This window comes from Mirounga leonina, unplaced genomic scaffold, assembly GCF_011800145.1.
Source record: "Mirounga leonina isolate KUSES-001 unplaced genomic scaffold, KU_Mleo_1.0 Mir_201, whole genome shotgun sequence".
Classification (NCBI taxonomy): domain Eukaryota; kingdom Metazoa; phylum Chordata; class Mammalia; order Carnivora; family Phocidae; genus Mirounga; species Mirounga leonina.
In genome coordinates, this window is record NW_023270504.1 from 19,569,363 (window position 1) to 19,591,900 (window position 22,538).

The window sequence follows — 22,538 nt, forward strand, 5'->3', positions numbered from 1 at the left end:
GAAGTAAACTCATCTGCTCGGATCTCCTAACTCAGGGCCAAACCTCAGATAGCTCACATAAACTCTAACACTGTTATCTGATTTTATGACATATTTTAGGAAATACTTATTAAGGTTCATATACCCAAATTTTGTAAAATGCCAAAGAGGTACTAGGAGGAAAACTAATAACCAAATTCCAGGAATCTGAAGAACTGGTGTATTTTATGTTCTGGATGCTCTTCTGGGGGCACCGCAGGAGAGTAGTGACCATGGAGGGCATTGTATTCCCTCCCTCCCCTCCTCCTACCTCAGCTCCACACTGAGCCCAGAGAGGCAAGGGGCTCCTTCCCCAGCAGCACAGCATCCAGAGTTAGGAAGACATACTTACCAGGCTTCTCCCATCCAAATGCGGATTTCTTCATATGCAGATTTTCGTGCGTTTGCCGCTATGGACAACCGGTCCTAATATTAACAGTGCTAATGTTAATGATAAGAGAAAAAGAGAACAGAAATGACTAAGGTATTGAGTGCTTACCATATGCTAACTCACTTTCTGGTAGTAGCAGAATGATACCGGGTTCTCCAGGGGCCCAGGAAGAGAATTGAATTACTTTTGGCTCTTCTGTTATATACCTGTGTTTTCTAACTACATTCTGTAATGTTACTGTTACTGCAATTCAGTCACCTACCCTGAGTGAATTTGAACAATATTCTCTCCAATGAATAATTTATAATGAAATGTAGAATAATTGTTTTTTCCTCCCACATCCATCCCAGAGTATAACTTTCATGAAGGTGAAGAATCTGACGATCTAATCCATCACTGTATCCGCAGCGAGCTTATTCCACAGGGAGATCCTGGGCCCCAAGTTTTGAAATGGAGGATTTGTAATGGGATGTTATACCTTATTTCTCTTCCCAGAATATAGTTGAAATTCAGTTTCAGAACTAATTGGCTTATTTATTAAGTCTCTCAGTTAATAAGTGATGGAGCTCAGATTTGAACTTCGGTCTTCAGAGCCCACATGTCCACTTACACTGTTTTATCATTAAATTGTCCGGTCAGCGTAAGCACAGACTGCCTCTTTGTCCCGTCTGTCCCAAGCGTTTATGGGCCGTGGCATAGTGAGGAAGATCATGCCTTCAGAAAGCTTAGTGTATATATAACCATCTCACCTTCTTCTCCCTTTGGGCGAACAGGGACCATGTTGGGGGTGAGGGTGGGGAGGCTGCTTTCTCCAGCCACCCCCTCCCATCGTCAAACATTGCTCAGAGTCTGAAGTCACACACACATACATGCTTCATCCTAGTTAGTCTGTAGGATATTATTATGGGAAGATTGTATAGCAGACAGAATAATAATAGTTGCTGTACTTACTCTGTAGCTCATGGGGAAATTGGGAAGATCAAAAGAGAGAAGAGATGGGGCTCCTGGGTGGCCTAGTCGGTTAAGTGTCTGACTCTTGATTTCGGCTAAGGTCATGATCTCAGTGTTGTGAGATCGAGCCCCACATCGGGCTCCGTGCTGGTCATGGAGCCTGCTTAAGAGTCTCCCTCTCCCTCTGTCCTTGCCCCCCTCCTCTCCCTCTCTAAAAAAATAAAATTTAAATTTAAAAAATTTTTAATTAAAAAAATAACAAAAGAGAGAAAAGATGCAAAAAGAGTTGCACTTTGAGCAGGGGATGGAGCTATGACCCAGCACTCCCAACTCCTGGGTGTTTACCTTAGAGAAATGAAAATTTATGTTCACACAGAAACCTGCACATGAATGTTACAGCTGCTCTTTTTGTAATTACCCCAAACTGAAAGTAACCTAAATGTCCTTACATGGGTAAATGGATAAACAAGCTGACACATCCATACAATGCAATTCCACTCAGCAATAAAAAGGAATGACCTACAGATACATGCAACCGCATGGATGCATCTCAAAGGCATTATTAGAAGTACAAAAGCCCATCTCAGAAGGTTACGTCCTGTATGATTCCATTTATATGACATCTCGGAAAAGACAAAATTTATGGAGCTAGAGAACAGACCAGTGGTCGCCAGAGGTTAAATGCGGGGGGCTGGGGGGAGTGTAAAGGAGTAGCACGAAGGAGTTTTGGGGGGGATGATGGAATTGTTCTGTGTCCTGATTGTGCTTGTGGTTGCAAAATTCTGTATGTGGTTAAAATTCGTAGGACTAATGAGGATTTAGTGTTTCACAGGTACGTAGCTCCAGTTGGGGAAAGATAAGCAGCCCTGGAGATGGATGGTGGTGATGGTTGCACAACAGTGTGGACGTGCTTCATGCCACAGTCCTGTACACTTACAGATAATTAAGATGAAAAGGGGCACCTGGGGGGCTCATTTAGGCCACTGAGTCCTGATTTCGGCTCAGGTCATGATCTCAGGGTCCTAGGATCCAGCCACCTTGTGGGACTCTGCGCTCAGCGGGGAGTCTGTTTGAGATTCTCTTCCTCTCCCTCTGCCCCTCCCCCTGCTCATGCTCTCTCTGTCTCTCTCTAAAACAGAGTCTTTTAAAAAAATAAAATGAAAACAAATTTAACACTAAATTTTATGTTATTTATACTGTAGAATGAATGAATGAATAGAATAAAAAATTTCATAAAAATAGTAAAAGTCAGTAAGAAGAGAAGTGGTGAAACAGGGTATGCATGGTAATGAGAATGATAACTGATAACGGGAGGGGGAGGGGTGCTGGGTAGGTAAAAAAGTGGTCCCTTCAGGATTCTGATGTTCTGCCACAGCCTCACAATTAGTAGCACAGGCCAAATGCCACCCTTGTATCTGAAGCCTTCCTACCTTTTCCTGCTGGTGCCTTGAAAGGCGAAGTGGCATTTGGGCATTGATTCCTTTTGTGATTCAAATGTAAAAGCAGGCAGAATGGGATGAATATTTATGTGCAGGATTGTCAAGCTTTGAAGACAAAAGCCCCCAGATTCCCTGTCCCATGTGGATGGACCCTGCAAACAGGACGTACAGTATTCATCCCCGCAAGGTCATGGTGCTGGTTTGTCCTAATCTGCACACGCTGACCAGACTCCCACTGAATGAGAAGAACCATTTTCAGGGAAGCCAACTACCCCAGAAGGCATTTTCTTGCCACCTTCTCCACGTTAGTAGAGCTGCTGTCATTCACAAGATCTAACTCTGATTAACCTCGCTGGGCTTCGTCTGGCGCTCAGCACAAAAGCCTGCACACAGTCAACATTGAGGAGGGTTTTTGTTTTGTTTTCAGAACCTGCTCTTTCTCCTGGCGTCACGGCCTCAAAGACTTCTCTGCAAATATGTTTCCTCACTTACCATGGAAACTAAGCAGTGTTGGAGGAGGGGTCTTAAAGCGGAGGGATTCTCGCAGTGTAAACGGATGTTAACTTCCCATCTCCATCCTTCCAAATCCAGCCCATCCTCCCTGCCAGCTTAAATCCAGCCTCCTCCAAGAAGCCCTCCAGGCTGATTGTAGCCTTTCTCTTTTGGAACTCTGGCGGCAGTGGTCTGTAACTGTGCGGTCTTGTGTTTCACCTCGTTGTGCACCTGCCATCTTTCATATTCTTGGATGGGAGGGCCAGTGTCTGGTGATGCTTCTGTTCCTCCTTACTCCCCCTGGTGTCCAGACCGTCGTGGGAGCTCAAGTCCTGCTCCGCTCCTCTCTATCTTCGTCCTCCAACCTGTTGCTCGTGCTGACACCCCTGGGCTCTTTCTAATACAAAAACCCACTCTTGACACACCGCCAGAGTTCTTCAGTTGCTTCTGATAATGATGCTGATGACACCAACAATAATAGTAATGATAGCAATAATAGCTAATGTGGTGCATTTATCATGTGCCAGGCACTGTGCTAACATTTTGCGCAGATTAACTGCTTGAATACTAAGAAGCCTGATGAGGTAGGTGCTGTTATTAGCCCCACGGTACAAATGTGGAAACTGGGGCACAGAGAAGTTAAGTGAGGTGCTCCAGGTCACCCAGCTCTCCAGCAGCAGAGCGGGGATTTGAATGCAGATAGTTTGGCTCGAGAGGCTCTGCTGTTTCTTATCCCTTAGAGCATGAACTCTAAACTTTTTTGCACAGAATTCAAGTCCCTTAGTGATCCAGGCCCCATCTCCGTCTTCAGCCATGTCGGCCTCCAGTTATCACGGCCACATCTGTTAGGCTCTGACAATGACAAGCCGCCGCTTATCTCCAGTCATGCCCAGACTCTCTCACCACCCTGTGTCTTGGCACACTTGTCACCATCTAGAAAACCCCTTTGCTCCTCGTGTCCAGTGGGAAGGCTCTCCCTTCTAGTCTCGACCCCCCTGCTGCAGCTTCTAGACTGCTGATGAGGACCGTGCCCCATGCTCTGTGCTCCCACTGCTGTGGAGGCACGTGGTGCCGTAGCTCGCAGCACGTGGTTCACTGCCCCCCTCACCACACCTCATCAGGCCTTTGTGTCTGCTGTTCCCTGGCCCCGCTCCCCATGCCCCTGGTCCTTGCATGCCTGCCTCCTCCGCGTCATGTGGGTCTTCATTCCGATGCCACCTTCTCGGAGAGGCCTTGGCAGGACAGCCGGTCGGAACTCGTTCTTCTGCCCATCACTCTTTTTCCTGTCTAATGGCTGATTCAGCCTCTTCCTAGCACTTCATTTGCACTCCATGAAATCGTCCGTGTTCCAGTTATCTATTGTATCTATTGCTGCATAGCAAACTACCCCGACCCTCAGTGGCTTGGAGCAAGAACCATTTCATGGCATTTGACTGTTTGGGGGGTCATATACTTGGGCAGGGCTCGACTGGGTGATTCATCCACCTCATGTGGCGTTAGCTGAGGTGATACGGTAGTCATCTGGTGGATGGGCTGGGCTGCAGTAGGGTCCACGATGGCTTTCGTCTCCTACCTGACACCCTGACCAGAATGATTGGAAGCCTGGGCTAGGCTGGGACTGCACATGGGACCGAGATGGCTCCAGCACCATGGCTTCAGGGTTCTTGGACTTTCTGCAGAGTGGACTGCTTCCCTGGAAGCGAAGTTCCAAGAGGCCCAGGTGGAAACTGCAAAGCTTCTTATGACCTAGCCTCCAAAGTCCCAGAGTGTTACTTCCGCACATTCTACTGGCCAAGCAAGTCACCGAGGCCAGGCTAGAATCGAGGGGAGGAAACACAGACCTCACCCCTTTGGGGGAGGAGTAGCAAAGAATGTGTGGTTGTGTCTTTGCCTCCCCCCTTTACAGTGTGAGCTTTCCGAAGGCAGGATCTTAACTCTTCTTCATACTGTGTCCCCAGCCCCAAGAAGAGCATGTACACATGGCAGATGCCAGTAAATCCTTGCTGAATATCTGTATGAAGGAGAGAATAAAGGGATGAATAAAGGAATGAATGTTTACATCTCTGACTCTCTAATAGTTAAATCTTTTGAAAACAGAGCTGGATTTTTTTTTCATCTTTGTATCCTTAGTTCTTAATACAGTTCTCTACACTCATAGATGCTCGGTATATATGTACCAAATGAATTGATGCGTTTTAATTATTACAGTTAAAGGAGAAAATGTGAGTTATTACCAGCAAATACATAGGTGTTGGATATGAGTAACTGCTGTGAGTGAATTAATAATGCCTTATACACACGAAAATAAGTTTACATATTTATTTAATAAATAAAACAAAACAGACCAGACCCCCATTTCCCTTTCCCCTTCTCTCTGCAACAGGCTGTATGAGAGGCTCTCTATTGGGAAGGTGGCAGCCATGGCAGCCCCAGAACCCTCCAGTCCCGTCGTCTTTGGGTGGGGCAGGGACCTTTACTCCCGGCCTTCTAGCACCTTTCTCCTGCCAAGGCTGCCAAGACTAATTCACTTTGAGGTTATTAAGATGGGGGCTGAGACGATGGTCTGAATACCTAAGAGGACTGAATTCTGTTTCCCTGCCGCTGTCCAGGAGGATCAAGTGAGAAACAGTTCTCGGTACATTCAGCACGGTTTTGCCCTTGCACAAGTACGTGCCTACAGTAATTGCTGGAAGCCATGTGTTGATTCCACGGGGGTGAGTGTGAGTCAGCATTTGATGTGCCAGAGAGAGAAGGATACCCTTCCATGGGGCCCCACTTAGAGCGTGTGGCTTCCCTCCCAGTGAGCAGTCGTATGGCTAGCCAGCCCGCGTCTGAGTCGGCAGTGGGAAGGCTTGGCTCCCAGAAACCAAGCCTCAGCTTGTCCTCCTGCTTCCCCACGTGGCCTTGAACAACTTACTTGGTCTCTTCGGGGCTTCAGTTTCCTCACCTATGAATTGGGGCTGCTCCTTAAGGCTCCTTTCTTTCTGCGCTTTTATTTCTCTATCTCAATCTGTTGTTAAAATTCCAATCCGGGTAACTCTGGAAAAAGATTCCAAGTTCAAGGAAGCCCTGTAATGGCCAAAGGTGACGAGTAAGGAATACTATGTTAAAGTCCCTACTGTAAAATCAGACAGAGCTTTTTAGTCCCACGCTGGTCTCCTTAGTGTATTTGGGTTTTTTAATTTTTTTAATTGTTTTTTGGGGTCCTCCCTGTTTTGTGGATTTTAAGACTCCTGGTTCTTGACAGTACAAAATGTTACTCCCTCCCCAAACCCCAGAGAGCATCGATTACCATTCAGGTTAAACAAGTGCCATATAATGCCTCACAGCTTGGGGAACGTTTTATTACAGGGCATTTAGTGGAAGTGTCGAGGTATTTGGAAGATTATTCTTTCCTTCTTCCCCACAGGTCTCGCTGAACATGCAGTTCTCAGTGGCCATGAATTTTAGTCAAGTTCGAGTTCCAATGACAGTTAAAAAAAAAAAATCTGTTTTATTTAAACCTCACAAGCTGGGACAAGAAATTTCAAAGAAAAAGCCAAGCTCACTTCTGCTTCTGCTTTGGCAAATTCTGGGACACTGCACTCACATTCTTGGTCCCCAGAGCTGGCCTAGTTTAAGGAACAAATGAGTTTTCCATCTTAGGAAACACTGGCTAACACAAGACAATTTTAGATACTAAGGTTTCATCCTCACCAAAGCAGTTAATAATTTTTGGAATCCACCACGTGCCAGATATTGGGTTGAGTGGTTTCCTGTATATTATCTTATTATTAATCAAAAATAATGCTTCCAGAAAAATGGGGCTCTGTAAATTAACTAACTTGCCCATATTCACACAGCTGGTCAGAGAAAGAGCTAGGAGCCAAATGCAAATGATCTGCCTCCAAGACCCTGCTTTCCAAGGACTGCGCTTTCCCATTCTTTCAGTGCTGCTGGCTGGTTCCTCTGATTGTTTTCTTATGGAGGATGCTTTCCATCAGAGCCTTGCTCTGTCATCATCATTTACTTCCTTCAGATTTTTAATAGCTTAATCGATTTTCAAATATTTTCTCTCCATTGGTGGCCTGTCTCTTCATGATCTTAACTCTGTCCTTCAAAGAGTTCTTAATTTTGATGAAGTCTAAATTTTTTTTTCTTTTTTCTTTTTTGGTGGATTGTGCTTTTGGTGTCACATGTAGAAATCTTTGTGTAACTCTGGGACTTTTTCCTGTATTTTCTCCTAGAAATATTATAACTGTAATGTGTAACTTGGGGACTTTTTCCTGTATTTTCTCCTAGAAATATTATAGTTCATATTTAGGTGTATGATTCACTGTGTGTTAATTTCTCTGTATCTAGTGAGGTGTGGAAGGAGGTTCTTTTTTTTTTTTTTTTTTTTTTATATGGATATCTAATTGTTCCAGTACCATTTGTTGAAGACACTCCTATCTCCACTTTATCTGCTTTTGCACCATATATGTGTTGGTCTATGGATGGGCACTCTACTTTCTTCTGATGATTTCCTTATTCTCTCTATGTTAATGTCACACTGTCACGATCACTCTCACTTTAGGACAAGTCTAAAAGTCAGGTCTTGTAAGTCCTTCAACTTTTTGTCTTTTTTGCAGTCATCTTGGCTATTTTAGGTCCTTGATCATTTCTTTAGTTTTTATTTATTCAAGGACATAGTTAATAAAACAGCATCTGGAAATCTGAAGATAATTTAAAATTTAAGGTTATGAAAGAGTAGTACACAAACTTTCCATAATCTAGCTTCATCCGGAAATGAGGCACTCGGGGCATCAGATTCCATTTGGTTAATCAAAATTGTTGCATATACCTTATGTGGATTGCCAATTAAAAAACAAACCAGAAATATACTAATTTATGCTGGAATTTAAATGGACATGATTTCAACTTTCACTGATGTTTCAGAAAATACTTTGGGCCTAGAATATCTTGGTCATTGTGAGCATCAGTTGTCATCGTCCTAGCAAAGTGGGGAATCACTGATTAAAGGGAGTCCATTTGTTTGTATTGCTGCCTGCCATAGTACATACTCTGCTGTTGATTGGGGGATACCTTCTGTCAAACAAGTGAAGTGTTATCATTGACAGTGACATGCATAGCATTCTGTCTCTTCCAGTAAAGCATATCCTTGTTTACTTAAGCTTGCTATCTGCTGGGGACAGTGAGGAATACTATTAATTAAGCCAGTTGATTCCAGATAATGTTAGCCATTACTACTTGTCCTCTTTGCCTCAGTCTTCATCTGTGAAACGAGAGGTTTGGACTAGTTAACCTTGAGTGGCTTACCCAATTCTAAAATTCTTTGTGACTCTTTTATTCACTTAAAAATCACAGCCCTTTCAAAACCAATTAAACAAAAACTCTTAATGGCAAAAAGCACTATGGTCAGTCAGACTGGGAGCCTTTTGAGTCAAGAAGAGTAGTGGTCTTTTGATGCACCACAGATTGCCTGACACCACTGCATGACTCTGCTTTTAACTATGGCCCACTCCGAGCACTGAAGATAGCAATCATGGTTCCTGGTGCTATGACACTTTGTGGTTTATGAAATCCCATATTCTGGGAAGCTCTTGAGCTTTTCAGGTCAAGGGAAAGAGAAAGGAGAATGTCTCTAAGCCCACACAATCCAGAGGTTCAGAGTACTCCTGAGTTGGCATGTTAGATTTTCAAATATATTTACAAAGTCAGTGGTATAGTATTGAAAGAGGACTTTAAATGTCTACCTTGTCTTTCCTATGCCAAGCTACAGCAGAGCTACTCTGGTCATATTCTATCCAATCATTTCTGTACTAACAGAATGGGAAGGTTGAAGAGTGTGAAGTTTACTGGGGAATGCAGAATATAGACATAAGTTAAAAATAATATAAAGAATCTTTATTGAGGACTCACTGCATGCAAGGTGCTATGCCAGGCACTTCTTATACATTAAATCCTTTAATCCACATAACAGTCTTGTGAATTAGACTTTGTTGTCTCCCTCTTGCAAATGAGGAAATGGTGCACAGAGAGTTCATGTTATTTGCCCAAGATCGCACAGTAGTATGTGGCGGAGCTGATCTTCAACCTATATTTCTCTCATTCTAGAGCTTAAACTCTTAATGACTATATCAGGGACTAGCTCTCAGAACTTAGCCAGCTCATTTAGTGCATAATTGCATTTGTAGTGTGATAGAAACTAAGAACATCAAGTCCTTTTGGGTAGACTTGGTGGAGGAAAGAACTCACAGAAGGTGTCTTGAAGAAACTGTTTGAGTTACATTTTGAGATGAAGGACATGAATTGGCCTCAAGAGAAAAGTGAGTTCATGCTGAGGGGACAGACTATACGAGGCCATGAAGATACAAGTGAATAAATTATTTGTTCAGGAAGCAAAGTACAGACTTACTCATTGCAGGGCAATACCAGAAATAAAGCTGATGTCATAGGTGTGAAAAATCCAAGAGATTTCACTTTGTTATGCTGGCCACTAGAGATCCACTCCCAGTTCTTAAGCAAGGGGAGGAACATAATTAAAACTGTATTTGATTTTACAATTTATTCTATAACTCATATAGAATAAATATGGGCTTTCCATGCATCAAGGAAGGTCAAGAGAAAATTTCTTAGCAAAACATATTTGATACCCAATAAATTATGTTTAGGACTACATTATAGCTCATCCCACTAAGGTCCTATAGCCTCAAATGATGCAATGACAATGAATTTAAGCCCCTAAATTAAGAGGCCTGGGAAACATACTTTACACAGTTTTCAAGCATAAAGGTGACTAAGCCACTGTAGTTAAGCTGCACACTCCCATCATCACTGGTCTTGTGCAGTATGTGTAAATGGAACACGCAAAGGTTATAGATTAATCCAGGATTGGGCTAACATAAAGCTCTCAACAATACGTATTAAACCGAGATGAAGTCTTCTTTCAGTTAGCATCTGCTGTTCCTGTGTGAGGGCCATTGTTTGGTGAACTGTAGTTGGGTCCCTTCCATATAAATCCACAAATGCTAACTTAATATCTCTTCACATTTTCTGAAGCATTTTCTTTCTTTCTCTCTCTCTCTCTCTCCCTCTCCCTCTCACTCTCTTTCTCTCTCTCCAGTTCCAGAGACCTAATGACTTCTCACCCCCTTTTCGCTTTGGGACTGTGCCCAATGGCAGCACAGAGAGGAACATTCGCAATAACTACGCAGAAATGCATGCCTACATGGGAAAGTTCAACCAGAGGGGTGTAGATGATGCATTGCTCTCCCTGAAAACAGGGTAAGAACTGCTTCCAAGCTCAGAGTCTTTGATATGTTTCTCACATTTATTAAATGTACACTGAATCAGATATATCATGCTTGGGTGCCAGACAAAGTTAAAGCAAAGAAGACTGCATTTGCTTCCTATGGATTTCCAAGTTGAATTTGACAATATAATTCAGGCCAGTGCACAAAGATTCCTATGCTATTATATACTTTTATGTATTTTTGTTTTACAAATTATATTCTACTTGCATTAATGTAACCATGAAACAGGAATGAAATAGCCATAAAAGTAGAAAGGAAGAGTCAAGGCTAAGGTTCATGTATTGCACATGAAACGAAGCCCTGTTGACCAGAAGGTGAAAATGATGATTCTGGTGTCTTGTGGACAAGGGAGAAATGAAAGAGGAAAGGGGTGAAGGTTTTTAGACAACAAAGAGTGAGAATGTGTTGACTGATCTCCAGTTCCAGCTTTTGTTGGTGGTCTTTGATCCAGCTTTATACTCTAGAAAGTATTGTTTGTTGAAAGGAGCTCCACGAACTGCAAACATGTTGGCTTGCCTAATCCCAGCCACATTGGTCCCTTTATTCATTTGGCCCCTCAAAGCCACAGCTGTGGAATAAGACCGATAATTGAGCATTATAGCTGTTGGGACTTTGGAGTGAAGGGGTCTTGTAACTGATCTCCTGTGTTGTATGATAACTAGCAGCACTTGGACCTCCCAGTGGCCCCGGTTCTGGAAAAGCCACCCAGATACATGTTTACTTAAATACTGTTAGCATCTGTCTTATCACTATAAAGTCACAGCAGATATCGGGAGACAGAATTGGAGCTTAGGCATAGGACCACCTTGGTAGGTCGTCTGGCCCCTGGTACAACCATGATTGTCAGTCATATCAGAGTTTGGGGTTTTTTGGTGTGCCACTTTTCTATCGGGTACTCATGGGCTTTTTGGAAAATGTTCTGTAGCTTATACCAGGAAGGGCTTATTTTTTCTCAAGGAGGGATAAAGCTAACTTACCTTGTAAAAGTGAAGAGAAGGATGCATGCCTTTCTTCCTTGCAGGCCTCTCTATATGTGGCTACCTATGTGGCTGTATCTGGATTTCTTTCTCTACTTTTGATGTGTTTCAATATTGGTTTGAAATATTGGTCCAGGCCTTCCTGCCCTGACCCCTAGTCTTACTCCCTTCCCTACATATTCCTTTCTTGGAAAGCACAGTATATAAAATGAGATTCTTGGATGTTTCGGAACTTGAGAGATCTGAATTCTGTATGTTGGGTTCTGCTGTAGTTGCGCACATTTGCTCTTAACACAAGCCTGTGCTGCGACCACCCCGACTACTCATTTCTTTCCTTGTGCTGCAAAACAGAATATTGAAACCTTTCTGACCGCAAAAACAGCATTATGCAGCTATTGAAACATAGACACCTACACTTATCCCCACTCTGGACTGTAATGAACTGAGAAATGAAAAATGTTATATAAATCTAACCCATGTTATTTGTTGTTATCATCGTGATGGTTACTTTTCATTATTTTGGTTATTATTTTTATTGATTCCTTTTTACTCCTTCTCCTTTCAGACACAGCTTATGAGTTGGCTTCAGGCCCAACTTACATTCTCATCCTTCCCAGTGGGAGGGAAAAACTCCTCCTTTCAACCTGAAATCACATAAAGAACAGCCTGGGATTTATTTAGGCTTTAGATTCTGGCTGAGTTCCAACTCGAGCCTTACTTTGAACCAGTTCTCCCCATCGTTTGCTAGAACGCTACTGCTTCATATTAATGGCCCCATAGGTAGTTTTGTCCTAAAATTCCTCCACTGGATTGTTTGTTTGCTTCTTTTTTGCACAGGAAACTGGATGCCTTCATCTATGATGCAGCAGTGCTGAACTACATGGCAGGCAGAGATGAAGGCTGCAAGCTGGTGACCATTGGCAGTGGAAAGGTCTTTGCTTCCACTGGTTATGGCATTGCCATCCAAAAAGATTCTGGGTGGAAGCGCCAGGTGGACCTCGCTATCCTGCAGCTATTCGGAGATGGTGAGTCAAAGATGGTGGCTCTTCTGATAGCCGGTCCAAAACACCAGCCCTTCTTTCTTTTCCACTCCTATAACCCCTGCCTTTCCAGAAAAGTATTTCACAGTATATTGAGAAACTTGGGCGGGTAGGTATGAGAGTCCTAGGACTGCCATAACAAAGTACCACAGCTGAGTGACTTAAATAATAGAAATTTGGCTCACAGTTCTGGAGGCCAGAAGTCTTAAGATCAAAGTGTCAGCACTGGTTCCTTCTGAGGGCCTCGAGGGAGAATCTATTCCATGCCTCTCCCCTAGCTCATGGTGGTTTGCTGGCAACCTTGAGCATTCCTTCACTTGTAGACACATTACCCCATCTCTGCCTTCATGTTCACATGGCATTTTCCCTACATGCCTGCTGTCTGTCTCTACATGTGTATGTCTGATTTCCGCCATTTTTAAGAATGCCAATTATAGTGGATTAGGGGCCCACCCTACTCCAGGATGACCTCCTCTTAACTAATTCCATCTGCAGTTACCTCATTTCCAAATAAAGTCACATTTCAAGGGACTGGGGCTTAGGACTTCCAACAGAGGAATTTGGCAGGAGAGGAGGAGGTTTGGCCGGGGCCGGAGGGGGAGACACAATTCAACCCATAACTGGGTGAAATTTGGGAGGGAGGATTAGAGAAGTTGGTCAAGGAGATATGTCTCAGGATTGCAGGGTATGATCAAACTTTCAGGGATAAAGTAAGAGAAGTTAGTATTAGGTGTTCCAAACGATCTTCTCACATGTGGCCAGAGCAGCGGGTAGAACTTTGGAAAGGTCTCTGCTTTTTCTGGGTCCAGAGAAAGGGCAGAGAAGTATACTTGTGGCCACCTATCCATTCTTCCCTCTCTCCCATCTTGCTCTTTCAGCTAGAAGAGGTAGGAATCAGGGACTGGGTCCTCTGAGGCAGACACTCATAAGGGACTCCCCAGTGTCATTCTGGTAGGAGACGGAGCAGCCAGCTTGCTTTGAAAAAAAAATCTCATCTCCAATCTCATTATACTCATGTCTTCTGCATCCCTCTTCACTTGGGTGTCTAGAGTACCTACTCTTCCTGTTAGCTAATCAGGAAGCTAATCCAGTTATGGATGAGCAGCCTGACTCTGCTTGGCCCCACAGGCCATTAGCCGGGCAGTTCTCTAAATTATGTCTACAGAACCTTTGCTGTTAGGGATGAGATGAGAGGCAGAAGAACACAGCTGGATTTTCAGATCCGGGTGAAGTTGGCTGTTCCACTAGTTAGGAAAATCATAGTTTGATCAAAGAAATGAGTGAAAAGTGATTTGGTTAACATTGGAAAGACGAGGGAGTTCTAGCTGGAGTGCTAACAGGCCGTGTTGGTATGAGGGCTTCTATAATTCTCATGTAGCTCTCACTCAAAAGCAATAACAGAGCCTCTGTCTATGAGGAAGGACAGCAGTAGAGATGACTGGGAGAATTTGCCAAAGCTCTAGTCGGTTTATGCAAAGTTCAAAGTTTTAGCCAAACTGGAATTAATTAGAACGGGCAGTTTCCTTCATGAGATTTTCAGAATTTTGTTTGCCTAGAATTAGATGCCTTCTAGGGCACATGGATTCCTTCATTTTCCTTTTGTCTAAGGTTTCTGCCTTGCTAATTCCTCATATCCAGTGAAGTGGATAAAGGTTATTGTCCCCAGCATCAATTGAATTAATCAAAGCTTCTCTAAGTGGTGTTATAAGGAGGCAGGTCTGAATTTGGTGGTCTCGTTTGATTCAAGCTCGCTCCCCCCTACTCTTAATATTTCTATTTCCCTCTGCAACAAGAGATCAGTAAGTGTGAGGGTCCGTGGGGAGTCAATCAATCTCTCTGCTTATCTCTCTCTGTCCCTCCTGCCCCAGCCCAATCTGATTTGCATATTTTCAAGAGCAATTTTCTGAATCTCGTGTTTGATTAATGTTCTTTCTTACTCTCTGCAAAATAAAATACAAAGTGCTTACTTAGTCTGATACTCAAGCCCTTAGCAATCTTGCTTCAACCTTTTTTGTTCAGCTTCCTTTGCCTCCTTTTACTCTGGTTGAGCTGTTCTGCCTGTCTTTCCAAACAAGCCTTGTGTTTTCCCACCTTCTCCCCCTTGATCATGCCATTTTTGCTGCCTGGAGTGCCTTTTTATGCAAGATAAATTAAAATTCACCCATTCACTATGTCTACCTGCAAGTCCTGCCTTCCTCATGAAAACCCACTGGCCACCCCATCCACAAAATTACTCTTAGGAATTTGAACCCCTGTTACCTGCATATTGCTAGTCATGTTGATTATTTATATACCAATTGGCACTGGATAGATAATGGAGAGTAGGGGGTAATGCCTCATATCTTTGTGTCACTGCGGTATCCCCATTAAGCTGTCACTGAATACATGTTGAGTATATTGATGAGTTAATATATAGTGGTATTAATAAAATTACTGGGAACGTTCCCTATTAATTTTCTTTCTGTCTCCTTGTCTCTTTGTCTCTCATGTTTTTCTCTGTCTTCCCCAATACCCCTTCTTGTCCCCTTTCTCTGCTCTTCTGTCTTCTCTCTTTACCCGTTTTCCTTCCTGCCGTGTCTCCAGGGGAGATGGAGGAGTTGGAAGCTCTCTGGCTGACTGGCATTTGCCACAACGAAAAGAATGAGGTCATGAGCAGCCAGCTGGACATTGACAACATGGCGGGCGTCTTCTACATGTTGGGCGCAGCCATGGCTCTCAGTCTCATCACCTTCATCTGCGAACACCTTTTCTATTGGCAGTTCCGGCACTGCTTTATGGGTGTCTGCTCTGGCAAGCCTGGCATGGTCTTCTCCATCAGCAGAGTAAGTGGTTTGATTGAGGTGCCGGGAGCTTGTGAAGGATAGCTTAGTCTAGCACTGTGCAAAGCAGAGAGACCCAGGAGGGCACTAACTCCAGCCCTGTGCAGCTAAAGCCAGAAACTACGTCATGTATGTTTCCCCAGGGGGTTGGGGGATATAATTTCAGGTGGCTCAAAAACAAAAACGGGTGATACTATTTTTCGTTCAAGAAACAGCTTTGTGTGTGGGGTTTGGGCATTTGGTTCTCAATAAGAACTGGCAGATCTATCAAAATGAAAAATTTGGCCTTCTTCCAAATGCCTTCCATCACCATTAGTTAATTCTGTATGGGCTGTATTAATCATTTAATCTTTTTTTTAAAAATCACATCTCTACTCAAATAGTGAAATGTAATGTATCTCTCTTATTCTGACATACAAAGATATATTATTGGTAGTTCACTGTTCCTCGCTGCTTTAAACACGTGTGACTTATGGGGGGTTAAAGAGCTTTACAGAACCTGCTGAAGTAAGTACTGACCCATAAGAAATTCACATTCCAGAAACTTCCTTAATTGGAACAAGAGTATAACTCTTAAGTTGTTCTTTATTTAGGTCTTTGCTAAGTTTCTAGTCAAAAGTGAGGATTTGGAACTCAGTTTTCAATATGAACAGAGGATCACAGGGAAGAGGGCGGGGAAAAAAGCAGGTGTCTTTTAATTTTGTCAGTATGGTTATGGGATTCAGTCATGAGAAGTGACCTCAGTTGTCCTTTTAGAATAGAGGTCTAGATTTCAGCTATAACTAACTTCGGCTCTAATGGAGTTATGTAAGAAAATGGATTTCTCATTAAGTTGTTCTATCTTCTCATCATTTTCCTATAGTATTTTAGTGATAGAGAACAGTTTCCTCTCTGATTGTGAGCTGATTCAAGCGATTCAGTAAGTAAGCAGGAGGAAGGAACGTGTGGTCCCTGAGCCACATTGCTCCACTGTGTGGTCCTTTCTAAGGTCCCAGATAGGGTGCTGGCAGGAGCAGTGGGAGCTGGTGGCCTGTAATAGAAATCCCATTCATGGGACTGCCGTGCAATTAAGGCCTCTGCAGAGGAAAAGCACTCGGCACTTTCCCTTGGCCATAATCAAGAAGGGTTAGAAAGCAAGGAGGGTAACCTTACCTTGAAGATCTCGTGTCTCCCTACTGCCCTCTGAGATGGCGAGGCTCACCTCCCCTAAACCTCTCTTCTTTCCCACTTAGCTGCAATTCTCCATTCTAATCTTCTCTGCTCTCTTCCCCATCTGTCGGGATAATTTCCCTTCCAAATCAATCCCCTTTGTTTCAAAGACCCAGTTCAAATGACCTCCCTTTCACATATTTCCCTTGCCAGAGAGAAAAGTTCCAAATGTGTCCACTTTTCAAGGCAGGGAGCAAGACATTAGCAGGTTAGCTTAACTTGGGACTTGACTCCAACCCATTACCTCTCCTGGATGGTGTTCTTCAAGGCCCGGTACACAGAGCTGCACCAGGGAGTTCTCAATCAATACTAATTTGTCACAATATTAATTAGGTATGATAAGATTAAGCAAGTGAGAAAGTATAAGAAGGAAACCAGGAGCTAAGGAGAATAAATGAAAGGTTCAACAAGGGAATTATTTATTCCTATTTAGTACTTGATATCTCTCCTAGCTCTGCCCTCCCACGGTGTAGGGCACAGCAGGAGAAAAATCCTTCTTTGACCCCAGGGCTCTCAGACTCTCTCTGTGAATTTGGTTCATGCTTGGCTCAAGAAGAGAACTGCTCAGCCATTCTTTGGGTGACCAAAATCCTAAAAGCCACTCAAAATTTGTCAGAGCTGGGAAAGAGTGGTTCTTGTGAGCTTGGAGCTCTCCCATGCTGTGCCGTCAGCCAAGGGTGGCCGTCCAGGGCAGAACAGCCCCAACACCCGTGGTGCATGGCTGTCAATTTCCAGGCAGCTGATGATAATTTTTGCCATCCATTGATATCACGGCCTCATTTTTAAGATGCGGAAACCTAGGCCTGGGAAGGAAAATCAATGCAAGTCGATGGTGGAGTGGCGGCATAGAATGTCATGTCTTATGATTCCAGTCTGTTTGCTCAAGTCACTTGGACTGGCCTTGTCCCCTCTCAGAGAGCCTGGCCACTAAGCTTAGCTCATGATATGAAACTTGCCCAGTTCAAGAGACAAATCAGGCAAGCTTCTAGCCACATCATCCTCTGAGTATAGTAAGGCTGTTTCAGGCTTTCCCTGACTTTTCTTCTCCAGCAAGACAGTTAGTAGTTGCGGGGGGGGGTGGAGGGCGAGCATTGTCTGTGGTCATTTCCAGCCTTGCTGGAGACCTGACCCGTCTCTTCCTCTTCCTGCTCCAGGGTATCTACAGCTGCATCCATGGAGTGGCTATCGAGGAGCGCCAGTCCGTGATGAATTCCCCCACCGCGACCATGAACAACACACACTCCAACATCCTGCGCCTGCTGCGCACGGCCAAGAACATGGCCAACCTGTCTGGTGTGAACGGCTCCCCCCAGAGCGCCCTGGACTTCATCCGACGGGAGTCATCCGTCTATGACATCTCTGAGCACCGCCGCAGCTTCACGCATTCCGACTGCAAATCCTACAATAACCCGCCGTGCGAGGAGAACCTCTTCAGCGACTACATCAGTGAGGTGGAGAGAACTTTTGGTAACCTGCAGCTGAAGGACAGCAACGTGTACCAAGACCACTATCACCACCACCACCGGCCCCACAGCATCGGCAGCACCAGCTCCATTGACGGGCTCTACGACTGCGACAACCCGCCCTTCACCACCCAGCCACGGTCCATCAGCAAGAAGCCCCTGGACATTGGCCTACCCTCCTCCAAACACAGCCAGCTAAGCGACCTGTACGGCAAATTCTCCTTCAAGAGCGACCGCTACAGCGGCCACGATGACCTGATCCGCTCCGACGTGTCCGACATATCCACGCACACGGTCACCTACGGAAACATCGAGGGCAACGCCGCCAAGAGGCGTAAGCAGCAATACAAGGACAGCCTGAAGAAGCGGCCGGCCTCTGCCAAGTCCCGACGGGAGTTTGACGAGATCGAGCTGGCCTACCGCCGCCGGCCGCCCCGCTCCCCAGACCACAAGCGCTACTTCAGGGACAAGGAAGGGCTCCGGGACTTCTACCTGGACCAGTTCCGCCCGAAGGAGAACTCCCCGCACTGGGAGCACGTGGACCTGACGGATATCTACAAGGAGCAGAGCGATGACTTCAAGCGAGACTCGGTCAGCGGAGGCGGGCCCTGTACCAACAGGTCTCACGTCAAACACGGGGCGGGCGACAAGCACGGCGTGGTCAGCGGGGTCCCGGCACCCTGGGAGAAGAACCTGACCAACGTGGATTGGGAGGACCGCTCCGGGGGCAACTTCTGCCGCAGCTGCCCCTCCAAGCTGCACAATTACTCCACGACAGTGACCGGGCAGAACTCGGGCAGGCAGGCGTGCATCCGGTGCGAGGCTTGCAAGAAAGCGGGCAACCTGTACGACATCAGCGAGGACAACTCCCTGCAGGAGCTGGACCAGCCAGCTGCTCCCGTGGCGGTGCCGTCAAACGCCCCCAGCGCCAAGTACCCCCAGAGCCCGACCAACTCCAAGGCCCAGAAGAAGACCCGGAACAAACTGCGCCGGCAGCACTCCTACGACACCTTCGTGGACCTGCAGAAGGAAGAAGCCGCCTTGGCCCCGCGCAGCGTGAGCCTGAAAGACAAGGGCCGGTTCCTGGATGGGAGTCCCTACGCCCACATGTTTGAGATGCCAGCTGGCGAGAGCACCTTTGCCAACAACAAGTCCTCAGTGCCCACTGCCGGCCACCACCACCACAACAACCCCGGCAGCGGCTACATGCTCAGCAAGTCACTCTACCCTGACCGGGTCACGCAAAACCCTTTCATCCCCACTTTTGGGGACGACCAGTGCTTGCTCCATGGCAGCAAATCCTACTTCTTCAGGCAGCCCACGGTGGCGGGGGCACCGAAAGCCAGGCCAGACTTCCGCGCCCTTGTCACCAACAAGCCAGTGGTCTCGGCCCTTCACGGGGCTGTGCCAGGCCGTTTCCAGAAAGACATCTGTATAGGGAACCAGTCCAACCCCTGTGTGCCTAACAACAAAAACCCCAGGGCTTTCAATGGCTCCAGCAATGGGCATGTTTATGAGAAACTTTCTAGTATTGAGTCTGATGTCTGAGTGAGGGAAGAGAGAGGTTTTAAGGTGGGTACGGGAGGGTGGGGCTGTGGGCATGTGGTGCGCATGTCACGGAGGGTGACGGGGGTGAACTTGGTTCCCATTTGCTCCTTTCTTGTCGTTTTCTTTTATTTACGGAATCCTGGAGTTCTGATTCCTTCGGAGGGCAACCCTGGTGACCAGCACCGTCTCTTCTCCCTTTCTAGTTCTCTACTCCCTCCCCACCTGTCAGGCGTTCCTGGTCCCGGGAAAGAATACAGTGGGCTCGCTCAGCACAGCACCGGGAGGGCAGAGTGGAGAAGGGAAGTGGCTGCGTGCAGGCTTCCTCCCAGCACCGAAGGACTGTTTGCCACCCACTTGGAGTGAAGCAGGGAGAAGCAAAAGGAGGCCACGTGAGCACAGGATAGCTCTTCCCAGATGGACCTTTAGGTTTAGGTGAGAAAGCAAAAGCGTCCAAATACAACCATTTAGCATACTGGCTGTGAATGCAAAGAGGCTTTTGCTAAATTCTTGTCACTTTGGTGGCGTCTATTTAGGGATCGTGTGCCACGCAGAGGGCAGGAGGCCATGTGTGTTTCTATATAAGCCAAAAAAAAAAAAAGTGTTCGTTTCCATTCCATGAGACCCGTTGGTGGTGAACTGGGACAGAGAGGTCATGGGTGGATGGCGGAGAGCACGTCAGAGCCATGCTCCATGGTGCATTCGAGGCAAGAGAGGATGGACTGCATGTGCATGAGTGTTCGCATACACTTGCATGTGCCTGTCGTCTACACAGGCACGCAGTCAAGGGCCTGTACGTGTAGACAAGGCAACCTTGACTCATGATGCCGTTTCTTTCAACGTCCCTAAACGGTGTGCTCAGTTTGGCTTATATACAAACAGAGATGGTCGTATGTTACCTGAATGTTGGCTGTCTCTCCCCTTCACCCTTCCTGAATGAGGAGGATGGAAGTTCTTGACAGAGAAGATGACGTGGTCTAGACAAAAAGGTGATGAACAATCCTACAAGAGCAAGGTACAGAAGTAACTCCTCTGTGGTTCAACCCGCTTTGACCAAGAACATTCCAGGAAGGCTAAAGGGAAATAGAAGCAGCCATAATTCTTCTGCACACACGCGAGAGCAAAAGATCCTCTAAAGCTTTACTGAGCTTTTCACACCTTCAGCTGGCCAGGATTTGGGGAGGGCTAAGTCAGACTGGAAGAATAAGCAAGTTGTGTGTCGTAGGGTAAGTGAGAGAGGGGGATGTTTTCAATGCTTTGATCCCTTCTTACTTAACCTGGAGCTAGGAGAACTTGTGCCATAGAATTGATCACAACTGATAGGGAACAGATGGCTAAGGGGGATGAGCTTGCTCCATGAGTACAGCTCAGGAGACATGGAGGGAAGGGAAGAGATTTGGAAGTGCAGAGGGTAGGAGGGGAGGGACTCCCTCACTACCCCACTGGGTCTGGCTCCCTGAGAATGTGACATTGAGCCCAATGTGGACACTCTCAGTAAAGGCCCTTCCACCTTCCTGCAACACCTTCTTTCCCTCCCAGGTGTACCATTCAAGAATAAAAAAATATATATATATGTGTGTGTGTGTATATATATATATATATACATATATATATATATATATAAAACTCCAGGGATTAAGGGTACTGGCAGATGCGATGCCCCCTTCACTAAGTTGGACACTTGCGAAAGGAAATGAATATTTGTCACTGCCGGTCCTGAAACTTGGGGAGGGGGTGTTCTGTGGGTCAGCTCCACTGTCCTGCCTTCCTCCCCTTACCCAGGGTGGCAGCCAAAGAGCCCCGGGTCTGTTTGGAAGCTTGACTGCAGGATCTCCATGTTGCACACAGGACACATAAACCAGAAAGGTGCTCATCCTCCTCTGGAAGGAAGCTGCCATGTCTCTTCAAGTCACACCCTCCAGGGCTGCTCTTTGCCTTCCTGTTTGCCCTGACTCACTACCCTTCCTCATTCCCCGCCCTTGACTGTCGTCCCCTGTCCTCCTCCTTGATTTTTACCTCAGTATCTTCCATTTTAAAGCCAACTGAAGGCCTTGTAAAGCTATGTTTTCTTTCTAAAACGAACCTGGGGGCAAGGGGCTGAACCTCTCACAGATTTGGAGAGAGGAGCGCGGAGTGCTTTACCTTAGATTCAAGGAAAGACTTTGAGAGAGAGGACAGAGGGTGTGAGGCGTCTCCAGGAGGAAGAAGGAGAAGGGCCATACAAACATTGCTTCACCCTGACTCTGTCCAATGTCAGGGGCTCCTCCCCTCACTCTTCCTCTTACCTCACCCCTTTCAAATAAAAAAACCAAACCAACTAAACCTAGCGAACAGCAATCTAGAACAAAGGGGGCTCTGTCGGTCTCCACTGGTGACAGAAATCAAGATGGTGTTTATTTCATATGTAAATATTTTGTTTTCTAATTAATTTTGTATAGATAAAGTGTTCTCTTGTGAGTATTCAGGGTGGTGGGCTGGAGGGAGTGGGGTGGGGATGGGAATGAAGAGGGGGAAAAGTGTTTTGTTATGGGTTTTCATTTTCCATTGGGGGAATTGTTTTGTATGGCTTTTGCTTCAGGGTGTCTGGGGACAAGTGTATGCGAATGGAGGCCACTGTGGTGAAAAAGCCAGGGAAAAATACTTTGTGTCCATGCCTCCCCACCTCACCAGTCTTCTTGGTCCGTGAGATGTGTTCATGCCCGTCCGCCTGGGCTTGGTGCTGGGTCCAGTTTGGCTCTAAGCAAAACCCAGGTCCCGCTCCTGTCTCCTAGGTAGACCGCAGATTACCAGCATTCCATGCAAAGTCAAGCTGGTAGCACCATATTTTCCCTGTCAGCACCTAGGGTAGGAAAGATTCCCAAAAGGTCTTAAATCAGAATGGAGGTCAAATCAACCCTCA

The 22,538-nt window shown here is 45.7% G+C and overlaps 1 protein-coding gene across 2 annotated transcripts in view; it reads left to right on the plus strand.

The window, feature by feature from the left end:
• Positions 1-19,642, plus strand: part of GRIN2B (glutamate ionotropic receptor NMDA type subunit 2B) — a 405,281-nt gene extending 385,639 nt beyond the window's left edge. For both annotated transcript variants that reach the window (XM_035028180.1, XM_035028181.1), the window contains 4 exons: positions 10,397-10,557; positions 12,401-12,588; positions 15,187-15,425; positions 17,786-19,642. In XM_035028180.1, coding sequence (XP_034884071.1) covers positions 10,397-10,557; positions 12,401-12,588; positions 15,187-15,425; positions 17,786-19,642 — 2,445 coding nt within the window. The remainder of the gene's footprint in view (positions 1-10,396; positions 10,558-12,400; positions 12,589-15,186; positions 15,426-17,785) is intronic.
• The last annotated feature ends 2,896 nt before the right edge of the window (positions 19,643-22,538 follow it).